The sequence below is a fragment of the Cervus elaphus genome, chromosome 20 (genome assembly GCF_910594005.1).
Source record: "Cervus elaphus chromosome 20, mCerEla1.1, whole genome shotgun sequence".
Taxonomy (NCBI): domain Eukaryota; kingdom Metazoa; phylum Chordata; class Mammalia; order Artiodactyla; family Cervidae; genus Cervus; species Cervus elaphus.
In genome coordinates, this window is record NC_057834.1 from 128164239 (window position 1) to 128185690 (window position 21452).

Sequence of the window (21452 nt, forward strand, 5' to 3'; positions counted from 1 at the left end):
GTTCAGTCGCTCAGGCGTGTCCAACGCTTTTTGACCCCATGGACTGTAGCACACCAGTCTTCCCTGTCCATCGCCAACTCCTGGAATTTACTCAAACTCATGTCCATTGAGTCGGTGATGCCACCCCACCATCTCATCCTCTGTCGTCCCCTCCTCCTCCTGCCTTCAATCTTTCCAGCATTAGGGTCTTTTCCAGTGAGTCAGTTCTTTGCATCATGTGGCCAAAGTATTGGAGTTTCAGCTTCAGCATCAGTCCTTCTATTGAATATTCAGGACTGATTTCCTTTAGAATGGACAGGTTGGATCTCCTTGCTGTCCAAGGGACTCTCAAGAGTCTTCTCCAACACCACCATTCAAAAGCATCAGTTCTTTGGTGCTCAGCTTTCTTTATAGTCCAACTCTCACATCCATCCACAACCACTGGAAAAACCATACCTTTGACTAGACGGACATCTGTCAGCAAAGTAATGACTCTGCTTTTTAATATGCTGTCTAGTTTGGTCATAGCTTTTCTTCCAAGGAGCAAGTGTGTTTTAATTTCATGGCTGCAGTCACCATCTGCAGTGATTTTGGAGCCCCCCAAAATAAAATCTGTCACTGTTTCCATTATTTCCCCATCTATTTACCATAAAGCGATGGGACTGGATGCCATGATCTTAGTTTTCTTAATGTTGAGTTTTAAGCCAACTTTTTCACTCTCCTCTTTCTCTTTCATCAAGAGGCTCTTTAGTTCTTCACTTTCTGCCATAAGGGTGGTGTCATCTGCATATCTGAGGTTATTGATATTTCTCTCGGCAATCTTGATTCCAGCTGATTCACTTGAGTAGGTTTAAATATTTCTGTTTGGGGATTTCCCGGGTGGTCCAGAGGTTAAGAATCTGCCTTGCAACACAGGGGATTCAGGTTCGATCTCTGGTCAGGGACCAAGATCCCCCATGTATCAGAGCAACAAAGCCCATATGCCACAACTACTGAAGCCTGTGAGCACTGGAGCCCTGACACTATGATCAGAGAGGCCGTAGGCTGCAAGGAAAGATCTTGAATGATGCAAGGAAGATTCCATAAGCCACAACTGAGACCCGATGCAGCCAAACAATTAATTTTAAAAATACCTAAAAATATATTTCTGTCTGTGGCAGACAGATCCTAGAGCAGTCCCCATGATTCCTGTTTCCTGGTGTTCATGTCCTTTTGAAATCCTCTCCCCCTGAGTGTGGGTGGAATCTGTGGCTTACTAGCCAATATCCAAGACATTCTGGAGCTGTAATTAAGGTCCCAAATCATTTGATTCTGTGTTAACTAAAAGGGAGATTATTCTTTATTAATTATGAAAAATCCTTAAAAGAGGGACTATGTGTCCCTTGAGATGAGAGACTCTCCTGTGGACATGAGGAAGTGAGCAGCTGTGTTGAGAATCTCACATGATAAAGAAATTCAGGCTTACAGTCAGGCTTCCCTGGTGGCTCAGCGGTAAAGAATCCGCCTGCTAATGTAGGAGATGCAGGTTCAATCCCTGGGTCAGGAAGATCCCCTGGAGAAGGAAATGGCAACCCACTCCAGTATTCTTGCCTGAGAAATCCCATGGGCAGAGGAGCCTGGCGGGCTATAACCAATAGGTTCACACAAAATCAGACATGACCGAGAATGCATGCAACTATGCACACGCATAGTTGTTTACAATGTTGTGTTAGTTTCAGGGGTACAGCCAGGTGGTTATATATATATAATATGTATATATTATATATATATAATATTTTCAGAATATTTTCCTTTATAGGTTATCATAAGATACTGAATATAGTTGCCTATGCTATACAGTAGGTCCTTGTTATCTGTTTCATATATAGTAGTGTATATCTGTAATTCCAAATTTCTAATTTATCCTTCCCCATCTCCTAGGAGTTTTGAATAAGCTAAGGGAAGATGCTATGTGGGAGAAAAGGGAAAGAAGAAGGGAGTGACGGAGAGAGAGGGAGAGAGAGGTTGAAAAATGGATATTTTAAAGACACTGCGAGGTAACTGGGAAAGTAGAAGGCATGATTTTTTAAACATAATTTTCAAATAAAGTCATATACCAAGAGAGAATATATTTTCCTCTAAGGATTTAGGGAATCTGTGTGATATACAGAGCGCTCACTAAATATTCCGTGGGCTTCCCTACATTTCCCATTCTCCTTATGTAATAGGCAAGAACCTTCATGTTCTATTACAAGTTAATCACTAAAGGGATGTTGCCTATAAGCTTAAATTATACTTAATAGTCCATCTCTGGGAACCCTGCCTCTCAGGTAATGAGTGTTAAGCTAGATTACCTTTATTTAGCTCACAGGAAACATCCTGACCGGGACCACCTGTGAATGGCTGCAGGAAGGAAGGAAAGAACACATTCACTCTGCAATCTGGCTGGAACCAGGACTAAATTCTCCTCCCTTTTAGAAGCCTGAATTCTAACTCAGGGAAGATGATTCTTTGGGACACTGGCCCACCATTTTCTCCATCTGTTGGCTTTCCAAATAAAACTGCTATTCTTCACCCCAACAATATTTTGGCCCATCCTGCAATAGGCAGTAAGAGCTTAGACTCAGTAACACTTGCAGTTAGAAAGGGTCTATGTGACTGGATCTAGCCAATGATCCATGAGCGGACATGACTTTCACTACTTCTGAGCATTCACTTGTTAAGAGTTTGTGTGTCTCATCCATCACCCTCTTTCCCTGTCACATGTTTGTTCCCAGCGGTGCCAGGTCAAGGTGTCAAAGCTTCTGTCAGCCTCGTTCCCTGAGGACTGTGAATAGAAAGTCCCTGTCTTACCAGACACATAATGAAAACTAGAAATAAATTTGCTGTCACTGAAATTTGGAGGTTTGTCTGTTGCAGCAGCTGGCAGTTAAATTACATGGATACTCTTAGGCTGTGTTCACATCCCTGGATGCACTCTCTTCCACATTCATTCCTCCACACAAATTCTTTTTTTCCCAGATTCCCAGGACTCTTAGTTCATTGCTCTTCATATTGCAGACCTGGAGGTGTGATATGTATGGTGTGCTTTTATATTCTTTGAGGATACTGTGTTAGTTGCATACAAACTTAGAGTTGTTTTCTTCCGAGTTTATTGGCATTTTAGTCATTATGCAGTATCTACTGATGCTTCTTGCCTTGAAATCTAATTTGTTGTATATTAGTTTAGCTTCACTGATTTTCCTTGAGCTACTCCTTGTATAGTATGTCTTTTACAACCTTTAACATACCTGTATCCTTATATTTCAGATTTTTTTAAAGCAATAAAAAGTTGCTTTGGGGGTCTTCCTTAGCGGTCCCATGGCTAAGACTCTGCACTCCCAATGCAGGGAGACAGGGTTTGATCCCTGGTCAGAAAACTAGATCCTGAGTGCTGTAACTAAAGATCCCATATGCTGCAACTAAGACCCAGCACAACCAAATAAATTTTAAAAATAATTAAAAAACCAGTCTAACACTTTTGTTCTTTAAATTTATTCCACTTACGTTTAAAATATGTATTTATACTTTTGAGTTTCAAAATATCATAGTGCTTGTTTTCTGCTTCTCCCACATGTTCAGTGTTCCTTTTTTCCCTCTCTTCTTTTAAATCTTTTTTGCATTGTTTTTATTATTCCATATTTTCCTACATTCACTTGTTTCACATACAGGTATAGTTTTTTAAACTATTTTTCCATGATTGCCATGGGTGATTACAGCAGGCATCCTTAATTTGTTAAAGTTTAATATAAATTAATTATTTTACTACTTCTTGAACAATGCAAGAATCTTAAAATACTTTAATCCTACATTTATCAGTTCCCACACTGTGTGCCATTTTTGTGCTGTGTTTTAATTTTCTATATGTTTAAAGCTCTATCAGACATTTTTTGCTTTATACAGTCATTGTTCATTTATTTTTACCCATAGGTTTACCTTTTATATTGTTCTACATTTCTTCCTTCATAGTCATACTTCCTTTTGGGTTTATTTTCATTCTGCTTGAAAAATTCTCTTTAGCATTTCTTTTATTTTTATTTTTTTCCATTTATTTTTATTAGTTGGAGGCTAATCATTTTACACAGCATTTCTTTTAGTGTAGGTCTGTTGACGAGCAAATTTTTTTGTCAGATTTTGATTGTCTGAAAACACACATTTTTCTTTCATTTTTGAATGATATCTTCACTGGGTATAGAAGTTTAGATTAACTGTTATTTTCTTTCCACACTTCAAAGATATCATTTCAGAGACTTCCCTGGAGGTCCAGTGGTTAAGACTCCACATTCCCAATGCAGGCCGCACAGGTTTAATTCCTGGTTAGGGAACAAAGATCCTGCATGCTGCTCGGTGTGGCCAAACAACAAACAAACAAAAAATTCCATCATCTTCTGAATTGTATCATTTCTATTATAGAGTCAATTGTTAGTCGTAATGTTGTTCTTTTGGAGGTAATATGTCTCCCCCACCCTCCAATTGCTTTTAATACTTCGTTTTTGGTTTTCAGCAGTTTACTATGAAGTGCTTACAGTTTTCCTTGCCTTTATTCTGTGTAGGACTGGGTATATGTTTTTCATCAATCAGAAATTTTTAAGCTACTCTCTTCAAATATTGCTTCTTTCTCACTCTCTCTCATATCTTTCCAGGACTCTAATTTATTGTATTAAGGCTTTTTCACCATGTCCCACATGTCTGTTACTCTCTCTTTTATATATATATATTTAATTTATTTCTCTTTCTGTATACTTCAGTAAGGATGTTATATACTGATTTATCTTCTAGCTCTTTAGTCCTAGAATGAGCCATGTCTAATCTGATGTTAGATCCATTTATTGTATTAAATTCATTGTTGTATGTTTGAGTCTTAGGATTGCAATTGTACTTCTTTGGCCATCACCTAGCATCCTACCACAATCCCAATGGAAATGCTTGCTGTTCTACACAGATCTATCCCACTCAGTTACATGAACCAAAAAAAAAAATCCATAACTTTGTTTTAGCCAGTTTTACTCAGTTTTCCAGTTACATACAACTGAAAACTCTTAAAGTGTTGAGATATTTCTCTTGATGATGTCAAGATGACTACAGCAGCAGCAGGTGTCAGATGCAGATATGATTTAGAGAAGAAGTGGGATATTGCTGGTCATATATCTCTTTTTATTAGGAGGGAAAACCTTTTCAAGAACCCCCAATCAGAATATCTGGGTTGTGTCACATATCCATGCCTAAGCTAACCATGACACATAGAATGGGATGAAAATGATTAGCCAATAACAATCTTTACTCTTCCCTGAATTTGGTGAGAGGGTTGGTCATCTTCTCTGAGCAAAGAACCATAGAAGATGAACATCCAAACAAAGTTGGGGCTCTCTCAACAATTAAAAACATGAGAAGAGCAAGGTCTTGGGTAGATAATCAATGCTGTTTACCTGACTAACAGATTTATGTGTATGTGTGTGTACAGAAAATACCAGAGGGTCTTCTGTAGAGGTCCAGTAGTTAAGAGTCCACCTTCCAGTGTGAAGGACTCAGGTTCAATCCCTGGTTGGGGAACTAAGATCCCACATGCTGCAGGGCAACTGAGCCCTCCCTTTGCAATGAGGAGCCCTCACACTGCAAACAAAGACACATTGCAGCCAAAATAAAATAATTAAAAAAAAAGAAAATACCAGGTAGAGTATATATTAATATGTTAGCATGGTTTAAATATTGAAATGGGACTATATGGGATGGAATGAATGGATATTTTCACTTTTTACTTACAGCATTTTATTAGTTTATGTTATCTTGGTTATTTAAATTTACAAGGACTGGAATTCCCTGGTGGTCCAGTGGTTAGGACTAAGTGTTTTCTAAGTGTTTGCTACAGGCCCGGTTTCAATCCCACAAGCCACAGAGCAAAAGAGAAAATTAAATAATAAATAAATACATGTAAAAGGATTGCTTTGATCTTAAGATGGGCTCTAAGAAATGGAACAAGGATTTAAACAACAAACAAACAAACAGAGAGAGAGAGAGAAGCATATGTTAATGGATCCCATCCCCAGCTCTGGCCCCTGTAGAGTCACTAGGAGCCAGCAGCAGGATTATTCTTACCGGGGATTTGGAGGCACAAGGTTCTCAGAGCCTGATGCCATCAAATATTTAAACTATCCAACTCCCTTCTCACACACTTTCCAAGCAGCCGTCACATCATAAATTGACTTCCTATGCACATTTTCTACAGGAGAAGAATTTGCTGGACATGGCAATGTGAGCATTCTGACCCCCTTGGCAGTTCCATTTTTCATCATATATTAATGCTTTTTTTTTTTTTTTCTCAAACAGCAGGCTAAGAGCTGAGCTAGTATTATCAATTTCCCCCCACACCCCCCCACCCCCACCCAATATATGGGCTCTCTCTTCGCGCTGTTAGTCAAGTTTATGAGCTTGGACCATGATGAATTCAGCAAGGTAAATGTCACCTCTGAGGCCACTTGGCAGCTGGCTAGCCAGTCTGCCCTGATGACATTCCTGTCTCTTCAAGCACATTTCCTTCAGACGCCTGTGCCTTCTGGCCACATTTATCCCAGCCAACTCTCTGTTTCTTTATCTTTCATTCTGTCTTTTCCTCTATGACTATCTCTCTCTTCCTACCTCACACCTAAACTTCCTTTACCCTTTCCTTTTTTCCTTCTGTTTTTTTTTTTTTTTTTACTTTAATTAACCATGGAGTTGAATCATAAAATATACCAGAAAAATGTGCCAGGCACCGAGCTTGGCCACGCATGTAAAATGTATTTTGACCTCACAATAACTCTGAAAAGTGTTTTTATCCCTATTTCACAGATGGGAAAGTAGAGGCACATAAAAGCTAAGCACTTGTGTTTGATAATTTAAAGTTTTACTGCTTAATTTTCAAAGCCAATAAATTTAATGTTATATTCCCTTTGTCTTAGACAATAAAATTTAAACTTTATGTTTTCCTGGGTGTCCTATGAAAAATTCACCTTTAGGTATGTTTATTTCTGGTCCCATCACTTCATGGGAAATAGATGGGGAAACAGTGGAAACAGTGGCTGACTTTATTTTTTTGGGCTCCAAAATCACTGCAGATGGTTACTGCAGCCATGAAATTAAAACACACTTACTCCTTGGAAGGAAAGTTATAACCAACCTAGACAGCATATTAAAAAGCAGAGACATTACTTTGCCAACAAAGGTCCATCTAGTCAAAGCTATGGGTTGTCCAGTAGTCATGTATGGATGTGAGAGTTGAACTATAAAGAAAGCTGAGCACCAAAGAATTGATGCTTTTGAATGGCGGTGTTGGAGAAGACTCTTGAGAGTCCCTTGGACTGCAAGGAGATCCAACTAGTTCGTCCTAAAGGAGATCAGTCCTGAGTATTCATTGGAAGGGCTGATGTGAAGCTGAAAGTCCAATACTTTGGCCACCTGATGCAAAGAGCTGACTTATTTGAAAAGCCCCTGATGCTGAGAAGGATTGAGGGCAGGAGGAGAAGGGGATGACAGAGGATGATATGGTTGGATGGCATCACCAACTCAATGGACATGAGTTTGAGTAGGCTCCTGGAGTTGGTGATGGACAGGGAGGCCTGGTGTGCTGCAGTTCATGGGGTTGCAAAGAGTCAGACACTACTGAGCGACTGAACTGAACTGATTTCTTTCTTAGGCTGGAGAGTGGGAGATGGAACAGAAGAGGAAAGAGACAAACTGGAAATGTTTCTTTGAGCAGTAGGGGCCCCCACTGATTTTTGCACCTTTCCTGTCCTTTTTCTTGAGAGCAAGTCTTGACCCTGATTTCTCTGGAGCAATCTTGGTCTTCTTCATGAAGGAGACGATCTCCTCTGTTCAGCCACCACAAATGTACTTTCTGCATCCGTGTGAAAGGAAGAAATAAAAATTTCAGCCCCTAGATGTGTAACTTTCAACAACTTGGAGATGGAAGTTGCAGGAAAGTTGGATCTGCTCCCTGGAAGACCACTTCTCTATATATGGATGTTGAATTAAACGTCTCAGCTCCACCAAGTATTCTCTCAGCATCCTGGAGACAGTGAGGTAGAAGTACAGAGAAGCATCCTTGCCATCATTACCTCACATGGGGTTTGAGAGGAGTAGCAGAGAAAACTGGAGTTTCTGGAAGAGTCCCAGGACCCTCCACTCTTATTCCAGGAAGTAAGGCTGATTGTCTTCTGGAGACTTGAATATTTGGATCTTGGTAATAGGCCGAAGGGGCAGGCAGAGAGACCTGGGCTGAGAATCAGTGCAGCAGCAGAGAAGTCCCAGGTCCAGTTGAAAATGGAGGGTCCAGACCCTGGTAGGTTCAGCACCATGGAAAGAAACAAGACTACCATGAACCCTTGGTCTCATAATTAAGTACCATGGACAGAACCCCCTGCAGCCCCCCGACGGAGCACTGGTTTGCTGTTCTATGGAGGGATCTAACCTGGTTCCTGGTTGACTGCCTCTAGCACTTAAAGCTCACAATAAACCACAGTTCAGTTTCCATCTGAAGCCCTCCTGTATTTCTTTACTGAGATATCTATTCCACAGCCTCCTGGTGAGAGTGGAGTCGCCTTAGAGCGATTCTTAAGATCCAGCTGATTTGCATATATCTGCATACACAGGGGGCTTCTCCGTTCTGCTTTTATTACAGATGAATTGTTCAGATGAAGAAAGACAAGGTTTATTTCACTTCTTCTTTTCCTCTTCTTTCCCTTATTCCTAGGGTCTTGATCTGGTGATTTCCCCAAGAAGCCTGCAGGGGTGTGTGATAGGAAAGATGGGAAACAGACTCCGGACAACCAGGGATTTGTTGGGTCATTCTATGTGGTTTTCCTCGGATAATTTCCTCCATCTGCTTGACTTCTGAAGGATCCTTGTGAGGATTATAGGGAGGCTGCATTTTGTTTTAGCACATGGGGTCAGAACCTCTGGGTTGAAGTCCCTGGAGTTCAGGGAAGAAGCCGTGGCTGGAGCCTTAGAGATTGCAAAAAGGATGGGACCCCGTTTTGAAGGGAGGGATGAGGAGTGGTTGAGTGAGGACTCATTTTGAAATGAAAGGAGTCCTGGGTCTCTAAGCAGCTTCTAAAAATACCAGCTCCCAGTGCTGGGGAAAGGGGGAGGGGAAAATCGAGCGTGTGGAGAATAAAGATGGGAAGGAGGTGGGGGTGTGAGAGCCCTTCTTCAGGTAGATCTGATTTCAGAGCCTCCGCCTGTATCCAAGGACCGGCAGGATGCCACACCTCCCTATGCTTCTTCAGCGAGCTTCGGTCTTCTGCGGTCTCCGAGCCTCAGCCTCTCCTGATGACCTTTCTTTGTATGGGCGAAGGAACTCAATTCCTCCCAGCCTCTCTTCCTACCGTTGCTGTCCAGCAAGTATGTCTGTGAGTAAGCTTGTACACATACCACACACATACACACACAAAGTGACACAGGAAAGTGGCTTGTAAATGACCAGTGCTCTGTGATGTCAGAAATTTTCATTCCGTTTGGTGCTCATAGAGGTATGGGCTGTGCAGAGACAGGGTGATTCACTCAGGTATTCTCAGCACAGAACATGGCACCCAGTGAGTGATGGCTGAAGGATGTGGAATACATATATACAAAACGCGCAGACATCCAGGCCATGCAGGACTCACATTCATTCTCAAGGCTTCCCTGGCTAATATAGCCTCCAAAGGAGAGGGGTTAGGCCCCCCAAGAAAAGAGGTCTGAAAAGCCACTGGGTGGGTGGAGCTTTCTCTGCTCAGGTTCAGTCCAGACGGTGGCGCTCAGTAGCCGCCTCCCTCATCCTGGAGGGCTCCAGCCCTTCCCACCATCAACGCCTTAAACCCTCAGCCAGCACATAAATGACCTTCACAAGACAGAGGTCGTGCTCCACGTTTCCTTTCGACTCTTTCAGCGCTGGGCGAACTCTGCGAAGGTTACTCTCGCTGATGCCCGGGAGTCTGGCCGCTGCTTTCTTCACGAGTCCCTGGGGTGGGCGGAGAGCGTTTATAAAGGGGGAAACTCCAGGCTCTGAGCAGACTGGGGAAAGGGGTGGTCGCGGAGAGGGCTGCCTGTGTCCTGGCTGCAGAAGCAAGAACCCGGGGAACCAGTCGTTCATGCAAAATCTATCAATCGCCCATCCTGGCGTCCACATGGTTCCCCAGCCTCGGAAGAGCTGCTGGTAGCGTGGCACTGTGTCTGCCACTTTACTCTCCTTTCTCATGCGGCTCTCGGGCTCGTGCTTGGCCTCTTCTTCCCCAGTGTGTGTGTGCGTGCGTGCGTGTGTGTGTGTGTGTGTGAGAGAGAGAGAGAGAGAGAGATAGAGAGAGAGAGAGATGAGGGCGGGGAGAAAGGGGGCGGGGTGGAGCCACGAGATACCCAAAGCTGCAGATACAGGAAGAAGATAAGGGCTAGGAGATAGAGGAGCTTCCCAGAGCTTGGGGTCGGGACACCAGTCTTCAAAACCTCCTGCAAGTCCTGGGTACTAGGGGTCTTCCAGGTTAGCTCAGAGGTTGTAAGTGTCGCTGCCTCCCCGCGGTTTGCTCCTCCTTAAGCCACGCCCACATTGCCTATTTCTCACCAATGAGAGGCTAAGATTCAGCGCTCTGGGCCACCCACGCCAGGTCATCCCTCTCCCCGTGAACCGAACCGGGTCTCAGCGCTGCCCCACCCCCCATGGTTTGGAGACTGGCGGGACCCCTTCCTTCTCCCCCTCCAATTTGCTGTTCCGCCCCTGGCCTATGAAACTCCACCTCTCCACCTTCTGCTGGCGGGGATTGGTGGACTTCCCGCGGTGGTACATAGGGATTGGTGCCCATGGATGATGGTCACCGGCGAGATCCCGCCCCCCAGCCAGCGCTAGGGTCTGGGGGCACTGCTCAGAGGTGCTGGGGCTGGCGCGGCTTGAGCCGCCGCCGCACTGACAGCTCGGTCTGCGGACCATGGAGACCGGCGCCTGCCCACATCCGCTGCGCCTGTTCATCTGCCTGATGCCGCTGTGTCTCGCCTTGCTTTTGGGGCCGGGGAGGCCCGGGACCGCCGAGGAAGGTGAGATTGGTGGCTGTTTGGGAGGCTTGGATGCCAAAAGATAGGAAGCTGAAGAACTGGGGTGCTTGGGGAAGGAGTCGTACGAAGAGACTGGAGTCTGTATTGGGGTTTGAAGCAAGCGGACAGCGAGAAAGCAAAGAACTGGAGAGAGAGGAAAAGGTGGCTAGACAACGGAGAAGAGAGGAACACTGAGGAGCTCGGGGGTTGGAGACCTGGGAGGCTGGGGAAGAAAGAGACCAGGAACCGTGGGAGCCAGAGGCGACGGTTCAGGGGCCGGTGAGACGGACAGGCCGAGCAATTGGAGGTGGGAGGTGTGGGGGCAGGGAGATGCGGAGGTGAGATTGGAGTATAAGGAGACGGGATGGAGCCGGAACAGTGGGGAGTCTAGGGGACCACTGCGTGGCGAACAGAAGGTAGAGCGCTGGTGGGGCGACGGGGGCGTCTGGTGGCGTGTTTCGGAGAGGGCGTGGGGTCGGGGATTGGGGGACGAGTCTGGGAGCTGTCCGACGTGCTGACCAGGGAGCTGTCCGCAGTGCTGAATTTGGAGTGTAGACTAACCAGCGCGATCGGCGTTGCCGGGTTCGAGGGTGCTCGCTGTACCAGCGACCGCGTCCTGTTTCTGACTCTGAATTTGGGGGAGCTGTACACTCAGTTAAATCCAGAGGCGTAATATCCAGGTGCAGGAGCTGGAGGAGCTGGAATCTGAGGCGTTGGCCTCGGGGTTGTTCTGGGCGCTAGATCTCTGATGCTTTCCAATATGCAATTCCGATGTGTTGTCGGTTACACCGAAATTGGGAAGCTGTCAGTGATCCTGCCCATTGTCGCTGACACCTCTGGGGCCAGCCCCCTTAAAGGGCTCACCTTGGAGCCCCACCCCCTTGCTTAAGCTCCAGATGAGTAATCTCCAAAGATTTGGAGATGGCCTGGGCTTCTGGCTCTGAGCTGCTGCTGTGCTTCTAATCAGTGTTTCTCTGGGACCGATCCTGACAGCAGAATTCAGACTGCAGTTCAGACGCCTCATGGGGGAAGAAAGTGACCACATGCATCTCTGGTTTAGAATGGGTCTTGTCTTTATGTATTAAAGGAATTTTGATAATCTTTCAAAAGCAGTGGAGATGACAGCCCCTGGGAAAGGGGCTGGTTGAGGAGATAAAGATTTTTATTTCTTTTGCTGCTGGCAGGGTCTCTCTACTTCGTTTTCCCCAGAGGCCCTGGGAGTCAAACTAAAAAGTTCAAGTCTCCCCTATCCCTGGTGATCCTAGACCTCAAAAGAACCCATGAGTATGACTGAATTCAGGAATGTGTATAAGAATTCTCAGATATGATCACGTTCTCCCTCTTATTGACACTCACTTATAACTTGGGGGATTTGGGAAGGTGGGGGGGGGTCATTGATCCCATTTTAGAGACAGTCCTAGAACACATGTCATGGATTCCATGCCAGCCTGAATAATGACTCTCCAAATATTTCCGTACTCGAATCCCCAGAACCTGTGAATATTGTCGTAAATGGCAATAAACTTTGCAGGTGTGGCTAAGGATCTTGAGATGGAGAGGTTACACTGGATTATATGGGTCACCCAATTACAATCACAATGGTCCTTATAAGAGAGACACAGCAGTCAGAGTTCTTCTGTAGAGAGGGAAACAGAAGTAGAGAAGGAAACAGAGGCTGGAATGATGTGTTTTGAAGATGGAGGAGGGGACCACAAGCCAAGGAATTCAGGTGGCCACTAGAAGCTGAAGGAGGCAAGGAAATGGATTCTCCCCTTTGAACCTCCAGAAGGGACCAGTCTTTCCAACACCCTGACTTTAGACCAGTGAAACTGATTTTCAACTTCTGACCTCCAGAACTGTAATGGAATAAAGTTCTGTTGTTTTAAGCTACTAAATTTGTGGTAATTTGTTACAGCAGTCACAGAAAACTAATACAGGCTCCCTCCCTAATCATTGTGGCTACCTTTCTTTAGACTAGATCTACTCACGCCTTCTCATGGGGACATATGAAGTGGGAAAAACTTGTCTGTATCCTTCACCACATTCTCTGTTTTCTCAGTCAGCAAATTTAAAGCGAACTCACCAAAGGTTCTCACTGCCCCCCCTGCCCCGAACTTTCTGATATTTCTGTTCTTCCCTCTCTCTAGTCATCCTCTTGGATTCCAAAGCTTCCCAAGCTGAGCTGGGCTGGACTGCACTGCCAAGTAATGGGGTAAGTGTAAACATTTCCCTCTCTGTCCCAAGGAGCCCCTGGTGGTCTAGGACTCAACCCCTTTATCTCCCCATGGCTATATCAGATCAAAATGCTCCTGAGATTGTAGTCTCCAGAAGCCCTGGCTTCAGGCCAGAGTGGCCTATTAGAAAATGTTGACTCTTCAGTCAGACTGGAAAAAAAAAAAAAAAAAGTGATAAGAGAACTGGGTGTGTCTGGGAACAGACACAGCATTTGGATGGAGCCAATGCTGGATGGTGCCTTGCACCCAGTAGGTCCACTAAGCAATGTTGTTGATTGATGGACTGACAGGACAAGCAAGACTTGGAATCCTAAAAGAGGCTTGGAAACTTGGGGTAATGGGGGGAGATGTGATGGTGTGACAGCAGCTTGGTGTTGTGGAAAGAGCAGGGGGTGGAGAGCCAGGAGACTCCCTACTTCTGCTATAAGAGGACGTGTCTATCCACTCAAGTCACCCCTCTCTGGAGCCTGTTTCCCTGTTAACGGGACCTCAGTCTTCTCCCAGCTCTGCGTCTTATAATTTCAGGGGTGTGTATGGGGAAGGAGGAGAGAAGAGGATGCAGAATGATGGGGAAGGGGGGCTTCAGCCCCAGTCAACGCCAGGGCTGGACCTCTTGGGAGCGCCTTGGCTCTGAGATGCCTATATGTTTGCTCTCTTCCCCAGTGGGAGGAGATCAGCGGCGTGGACGAGCACGACCGTCCCATCCGCACATACCAAGTGTGCCACGTGCTGGAGCCCAACCAGGACAATTGGCTGCAGACCGGCTGGATCAGCCGCGGGCGCGGGCAGCGCATCTTCGTGGAGCTGCAGTTCACACTGCGTGACTGCAGCAGCATCCCCGGAGCCGCGGGCACCTGCAAGGAGACTTTCAATGTCTACTACCTGGAAACCGAGGCCGATTTGGGCCGCGGGCGTACCCGCCCAGGGGGCAGCCGGCCCCGCAAGATCGACACGATCGCGGCAGACGAGAGCTTCACTCAGGGCGACCTGGGTGAGCGCAAGATGAAGCTGAACACGGAGGTGCGCGAGATCGGTCCGCTCAGCCGGCGGGGTTTCCACCTGGCCTTCCAGGACGTGGGCGCATGCGTGGCCCTAGTCTCTGTGCGCGTCTACTACAAGCAGTGCCGCGCCACGGTGCGGGGCCTGGCGTCGTTCCCAGCCACCGCAGCCGAGAGCGCCTTCTCCACGCTGGTGGAGGTGACCGGAACGTGCGTGGCACACTCAGAAGGGGAGCCCGGCAGCCCCCCGCGCATGCACTGCGGCGCCGATGGCGAGTGGCTGGTGCCCGTGGGCCGGTGCAGCTGCAGTGCGGGATTCCAAGAACGCGGTGACATCTGTGAAGGTATCCAGCGCCCTGGGGGTGTGGTGTGGGAGTGTAGCCCGCAGGTGGCAGTTGGGAGAGAGTGTGTCCTAGATGAAAGAGGCAGGAGGGGGAGTGGGGAAGTCATGGGGTATGGAGCCGGGAGTCCTGACTTTTTGTGGTGCTTCCAGTGGGTGCAGCCGGGACCAGTAAGTGAAGTTAATGAGAGATGGATTTGACTCCATACAAGGAGGCATCAGGGACCTGTATTTCAGGCACCATGATAAACACCTCACAGTCTTCTCATTTATTCACAGCAATAAAATCACCTTTATCCCTGTTTTTCAGATAAGGGAACAGAGGCTCAGAGAGATTAATACCTCGCTTGCAGTTAAGAAACAGGGAACTGAGTTTTAAATCCAGATTTGCCCAACTCTCAGGTTCTTTCTACTACACCATGCTGCCTCCCCTGTGCATAGGAAAGAAAGAACTCTACAATAGCCTAACTCTATTAGCTAGAGGCTGCTGAGATTGGTTACATTAGAGGGAGTGAACTCCCTGTCACCAACAATATACAAGTCAGAGGCTGGCAGGAGGATTCTTGAGCTGGAGAGACAGATTGGGAAGTTGCACTAGGTGACTACTAAGATCCCACCCAACTCTCTGAACTAGAGTCACTGTGCCCCCAGGGGAGATCCTTCATATTGAAGGTTCTGTTAGACTCTCTGGGCTGTGGGGGCACCAGGAATGGGTCTCTCCTTCCCTATCTGTAGCTCTGAGGACAGGGTAAGAATGGGGTGTGGACCATGTGCACTTAATGAAGAAAGACCAAGCGAGACTTTTTCTAGGCCAGGTCCTTCTCTGGGTGCCAGGGGAACAGAGATCAATCAGGCATAATCTCAACTCTTGAGAAATTCATAGTCTAGGTGGAAAGATGTAAACATTTAAAAGTCACAACAGGATGACGTATGAGCTAACAGAGAGATTGATACAGTGGTGGGAAGACACTGGGAGAAGTGACTAAACTTGCTCTCATTTCTTTGTTCAGTCATCCATTCAACATGAGTTGAGAACACCTCACCTGCATTTATTGAGGGTGTATGATATGTTTATAAATGAATGTCACCATCTTTTCCCTGGGGCTCTTGTGGTTCAGTAACAGACTTGGAGAGAAAAACTTTCCTGGACTCTTCAGGTAAGGTTGGGATCCACTTCTGGGCCCTCCAAACCATGGTTCTACATGGTTATTTACCCCATGGTCTGCAGTGACTGCCAGTGTTTCTACCACTTGACTAGGAACTTCTTGAGCTCAGACAACGGGTTGTATTATCTTAGCAGCTCCAGTGTCCATAATGGGACATATAGTAGGTGCTCAATGGAAATGTACTGGGTGAGTGAGAAGTTAGCATAAAGGGTGATACATATCAATAGAAATCTGAGGAATCCTGGAGACAGGAAAACCCAATTCTAAGTGTAGAGAGAGATGCTGATAAGGCCTTTCTTCCAGGCAGCCAAGAGATTTCTGAGGTAAGAGATTGTGTCTGTAGAAGCATGGAGGAGGGAAAGAACAGGGCATGCTTGGGGCTCAGCAAGTCAGCACGGATACAGAAGAGGGCATTTGGGGATGTGAAGGTGATGGGGCTGGAGAAGAGGAGAGGCAATTCATGAAGGGCCTTGAGTGGGGATAAAGAAGGGATAAAGAGCTTAGACTTTATGCTTTAGACCATTAGGGAGAGTTTGAAGCAGAGATCTGACAAATTCAGATTTGTATTTTCAAAAGATCACTCGAGCTGCAATTACAAAGAAAAAGCTGGAGAAGGAAGGATTAGAGGCCAGAAGTTGAGGAAGAAAGATGATTTAATAGTCCAGGAGAAAGAGCACAAGTTCTGAACCAAGGCAGAAGCAGAGCTCACTGAGTGACAAAGATGGATGTAATAACAAGATCTCCACAGCACTTGGTGACCATTGATTTAGAAGAAGGAGTCCTTGTTGACTTATCTGCATCCAGAGGATGGAATGCACAGATGGTAATTCACTGGAGTAGAGAACACAGGGCATGAATGCACAAAAAGATTTGATGGTGTCTATGGTGCGCTCAAATAGAGGTAGCTAGAAAGTGGGTCTGGAGCTCAGCAACAGAGAGAGAGATGCTACTTGAAGCTATAGGTTTGGTTGGGACAGACCAGGGAGAATGTGTGGGGAAAGAAGCAAGGTGGCCAATGATGAAGTCTCACAGAACAGCAACATACAAAGGGGAGCTATAAAGAAGACTGCAAGGCAGTGATCAGAGGCTGGAGGAGAGTGTGATTTCATGGCAGCCAAGGATGATGGAGGGCTTTCTGGGTGGCTCAGTGGTAAAGAATCTGCCTGCCAAGTGGGAAACCTGGGTTTGTTCCCTGGGTCAGGCTGACCCCCTGGAGAAGGAAATGGCAATCCACTCCAGCATTCTTGCCTGGAAAATCCCATGGACAGAGGAGCCTGGTGGGCTACAGTCCATGGAGTCAAAAAAGAGTCAGAGGTGACTTAGCAGCTAAACAACAGCAAGAGTGATGGAGATTCCAGGAGAGGATGGCCTGCAGTGTTGGTGAGCCGTAGGGAACACGAGGATTGGTCAATGTCTGCCTAGTGGCCCTGGTGAGAGCAGTTTCAGCTGAGTGATGGAGGTCTTACCAGCTGCAGCAGGTAAGAGGATGAAGGAAATTGAAGAGCTAAAGGCAGGGAATGTAAACACTCTCTGGAGGCTGGGTTTGAAAGGGGAGAAGAGGGCATGATGTCTTGAGGAGGACATTGGGTGGAGAGAGGATTTTTTTTTTTTTTTTTTACTGTAGATGAGAGGGAGCCTTGTTTATACAGGAGGTGAGGAGCCAAAGGGTTACCAAGTGTGGGGCGGCAGTCGACCTCCAGGGAAGAAGTATTTTATTACTGATGTGGATCAGAATTGCTGATGCATGCTGCTAACAAAAAGCAGGCCACGTTTTAGTCAGTTTTATTGTTTTTAAATACAGTGCCCTGCTGCCCATACCTTAAATGGACTGCTTTTACAGCTCTACTCCCCGTACTGTTACCGGAAAGAGCTGATAGAGAAGAGAATTACCAACCCATGGCCTCTCTTCTCCCTGTGGTTTAGGAGGGGGCACCTGTACCAATGGATAGGGGAATCTCGCTCTGCTTTACTCACCGCTGCAGCTCCAGAGCCTAGAACAGCACCTGGCTCATAGCCATGCTAAAAAATTGTTGAATGAATGGATCAGGGACTGGAAGAGGGGATTTAGATATACATTCTAGGCAATCACAGAGAGAGAGAGAGAGAGAGAGAGAGACTCAGGAACCCAATCCCACTTCTGACTTTGGCTGAGACCAGACAAAGGCCATTTGTAATGGCATCAGCTCTGCCTTAGGGAGCAAGGACGTGGGGAGGATGCCAGGTAAAGCTTCACAGGGGAGGTATTATTTTGAACTAGGACTTGGAGAAACATAGGCGTTTGCCAGGAGAGAAGTTGCATAAGACTTTATGGGACAAGACGCAGAGGTGGAAAAGGAAAAGTTCAGTGTGGTATGGGTGGGGTTGGCATTGGGGAGCTGTTGGAGGGTTTTTTATAAAGGGAAATGAAATGGTCAGGTTTGTATTTAGAAAGGGAAGGCCTTGAAAGTATTTTCTGTAGCTATTATAGAGCCCTCTCTGAAGGCAGACAGACAAGGAGGCATCTCTCTTTAATGACCATGACTCTTGCTCCTCTCCCAGCCACCAGAGGAATTATTGAAAGATGTGGGGTTTCCCTTGGGGGAAAAAGTCAGAGTGTACGACTCGTGTCTTCAAATCTCTGTACTGCCCTGGAGCAGAGGGACTCAAGCAGACATGCTGAGGCTCCACAGGGTACATCAAGTCCCTGCGACAGAGAGGCATGAGGCGGGTTACAAGCAGGGAGGCTGATTTGGGCTCAGCATGAAGGCATGAGTGCTCAGTCGCCAAGTCACTACGTTATGTCCAATTCTTTGTGACGCCAAGGACTGTAGCCCGCCAAGCTTCTCTGTCCATGGAATTTTCCAGGCAAAAATACTGGAGCAGGTTGTCACTTCCTTCTCCAGGGGATCTTCCTGACCCAGGGATCGAACCTGTGTCTTCTGCATTGCAGGTGGATTCTTTACTACTGAACCTGGGAAGCCCCACCACCTGCTTACTGAATGCCAGTGTGAGCCAGGTGGCAACCTAACAGCTGTGACTTGCTATTCCCACTCCCCCACAGCGCCCCCTACAGGGGGGCAGAGGCCCGCACTCAGATCCCAGCTCCGCCTGGTACTGAGGGGCTGTGAGAAGTTAATCAATCTCTCTGGACCCCCCCTTTCTTCTCAGAGCTGGGGGAAAGTACCCTAGGGGACTGATGTGAAATTTAAATGGAAGCACTTTCAAACTGCCAGCATTGTTCAGCAGAGGCCGCCTCAGAAGGAGGTGGGGTTCCATTACCAGGTATCTGAGCAAAGACTGTGGCTCCAGCTAGGAAAGCTGCTGCAAGATAGGCCAGAGGGCGTTCAACTGGAGCACCCCTGAAATTCTGACTCTGACCGTGAGGAAGAGAGGGAGGGGGCCGGTACTCAGGAGTCCCTTCCTGAGTCTGCCCCTCAATACAACCTCTTCTAAACAGAGCCTCTCAAAGTAGACATAAGCAATGCTGTCTCTGATTGGACCACCCACCTCTGGGACCCCAGACATACATACACACGGAGAAAGGAGCTTCCCACATTCTTTCTCTCCTGCTGTGCGATCCTGCAAACACATCCCTCTCTTACTTCCCGATGGAGGTGGGCAGGCCATGCCTAGTGTTTGCATTTGTCTGGTTTGTTGAGGCCAGAGAGGCATAGGAAGTAGCAAGGCTAACACTGGAACCCAGGCCTCCGGAGTCCCAGCCTGACTGCTGTTGCCCAGACCAGATGTTCGCGAGCACTGTGCTTTGTCTCAAAGGCAGGAACTCCCAAGACTCCTGAGCTTTGGAGGCCCTGCCCAAAGCTGCCCAAAGCCCAGGGCTCTAGGCAACAGGGACCCATTGCCAGACCTAAGCTTCCAGATAATGAGAACCCTCAGCCCCCTGCCCTCTTCTCCCAGACAGCTGGAAGTTCTTCCAAAGGGCTAGTCTACATCCTTTCTGTTGTACTATGTCTTCTTGGGGCTGGAGAGCCGCCAGCCTTCCACAAAAGAAATCCTGGCAGGGTCAGGGAACCAGGTGAGGACCACCCAAGTTCTGAGAGGAGAGCCAGAAGCCATTGCCTGCCTCCCTCTCTGGCCCAGCTGGTGAGAAATTTTTTAAAGTGGGTGTTGAGCTGTTTCCACTTTAAGCCTGTGCTGGAGGAAGAGTAATTACTAGCATTAGTGTGCAAATGTTGTCTGTACTGGGCTCAGCGGTTTGCATCTTTTATCTCAATCCTCCAACCACCTTTTTGAGGTAGGTATTCTATGCAAGGCTCAGAGAAGTGGACCAACTTGCCCAAGGCCACGCAGCAAATAAGTCATGCAATTCAGCTGCAAACCGAGGTAGATAGAAAAGCCTGTGCTTTTAACCACGGACTTCTAGGGGAGGCGAGGGAAGTGAGAGAAGCCAAGTAACTGAGGAGGTGTCAGAACCAAGGAACTTGCATGGTCCCTCTTCTCACTCCACTTGAGTGGCTGGCTCCACTCTTAAATGGGGACCAAGTGCGTCAGTAGAGGATTTATGATGCATTAACCCTCAAACAGTGGAGGTGGGAGGAAGAGCTCTGACAAGTGTGTGTGTGTTTGTGTGTGACAATGTTTTTACTGGGAGTGTGTGGGTGTCTGTCCTTGAGTAACTGGGGAACAACCCTCAGAGGCCTCTCCCTTCTGTCCTCACATCAAAACTGGAAAAGCCTGGCTCCTTTTCTTCTAGTGGGCCTTAGGGCAGTGTGGTGTCTAGTGGGCCTTAGGGCTCTGAACCAGTCGGCTGCAGTTGGAATCCCTCCATTTACTAGCTGTGGGACATCTGGCAAGTTACTTAACCTCTCTGAGCCTTAGTTCCCTCATTTTTTAAAATGAGGATAAAGTGCAGATCTTACAGGTTGTTATGAGCATTCAGTGAATTACTAAAAGCAGCAACGCAGCTCCACCACAACCGGGAAAGTGGAGAAGAGACAGGCTGTGGTGTAGCCCCTTGCTCACGTAGTTCCTCCCCGCAGCCTGTCCCCCAGGGTTTTACAAAGTGTCCCCGAGGCGGCCCTTCTGCTCGCCGTGCCCAGAGCACAGCCGGGCCCTGGAAAACGCGTCTACGTTCTGCGTGTGCCAGGACAGCTACGCACGCTCGCCCACCGACCCGCCCTCGGCGTCCTGCACCCGTGAGTCCGGCTCCTGAATGCCTTACCACGGGCAGGGGGTGGGGGTGGGGGGTCTGTAAAGGCGGAATGGAGGCGTGGTGAGGGCAGGGGTTCCACACTGGGAAGCGCCAGGGCGCACGTGCGGGTCTGCCCCCCAGAAGGCAGAGTGGAGGGAGGGGTGGTGACCGCAGGCTGGGGCCTGAGGATGGAAGAACCAGGACAACAGAGAGAGTCCAGGCGAAGGGATGAGGTTAGGCTTGTTGGGCGGTCACCCTGTGGGCCACCGGCCACCGCTCCCGCCCTCACCTCTCCTAACTCTCCAGTCAGGAGGGGGACTCCCGCCCCCGTACACTCTGTTGGGTCCCCAGATCCGTAACTTCATCCCCTCACTAACGTCCACCCCCACCCCATCACTGACCGCGCCCCACTCCCACATCCCGCCCCTCACCGCCCACGCCCCGCCCCTCACCGGCCCCCGCCCCGCCCCGCCCCTTCCCGGCCCCGCCCCTCACTGGCCCACGCCCCTCCCCTCCCACCTGGCCCCGCCCTTTACTGGTCACACCCCGCCCATTCCC

General features: G+C 47.6%; 1 protein-coding gene across 1 annotated transcript in view; it reads left to right on the plus strand.

Moving 5' to 3' along the window:
* Positions 1–10839: 10839 nt before the first annotated feature.
* The window catches only part of EPHA10 (EPH receptor A10), a 46327-nt gene continuing 35714 nt past the window's right edge, over positions 10840–21452 (plus strand). Inside the window, exons 1-4 of the mRNA XM_043878285.1 lie at positions 10840–11031; positions 13176–13240; positions 13926–14604; positions 20743–20898. Of these exons, the coding sequence (XP_043734220.1) occupies positions 10926–11031; positions 13176–13240; positions 13926–14604; positions 20743–20898 (1006 nt within the window). The 5' untranslated portion in view covers positions 10840–10925. The remainder of the gene's footprint in view (positions 11032–13175; positions 13241–13925; positions 14605–20742; positions 20899–21452) is intronic.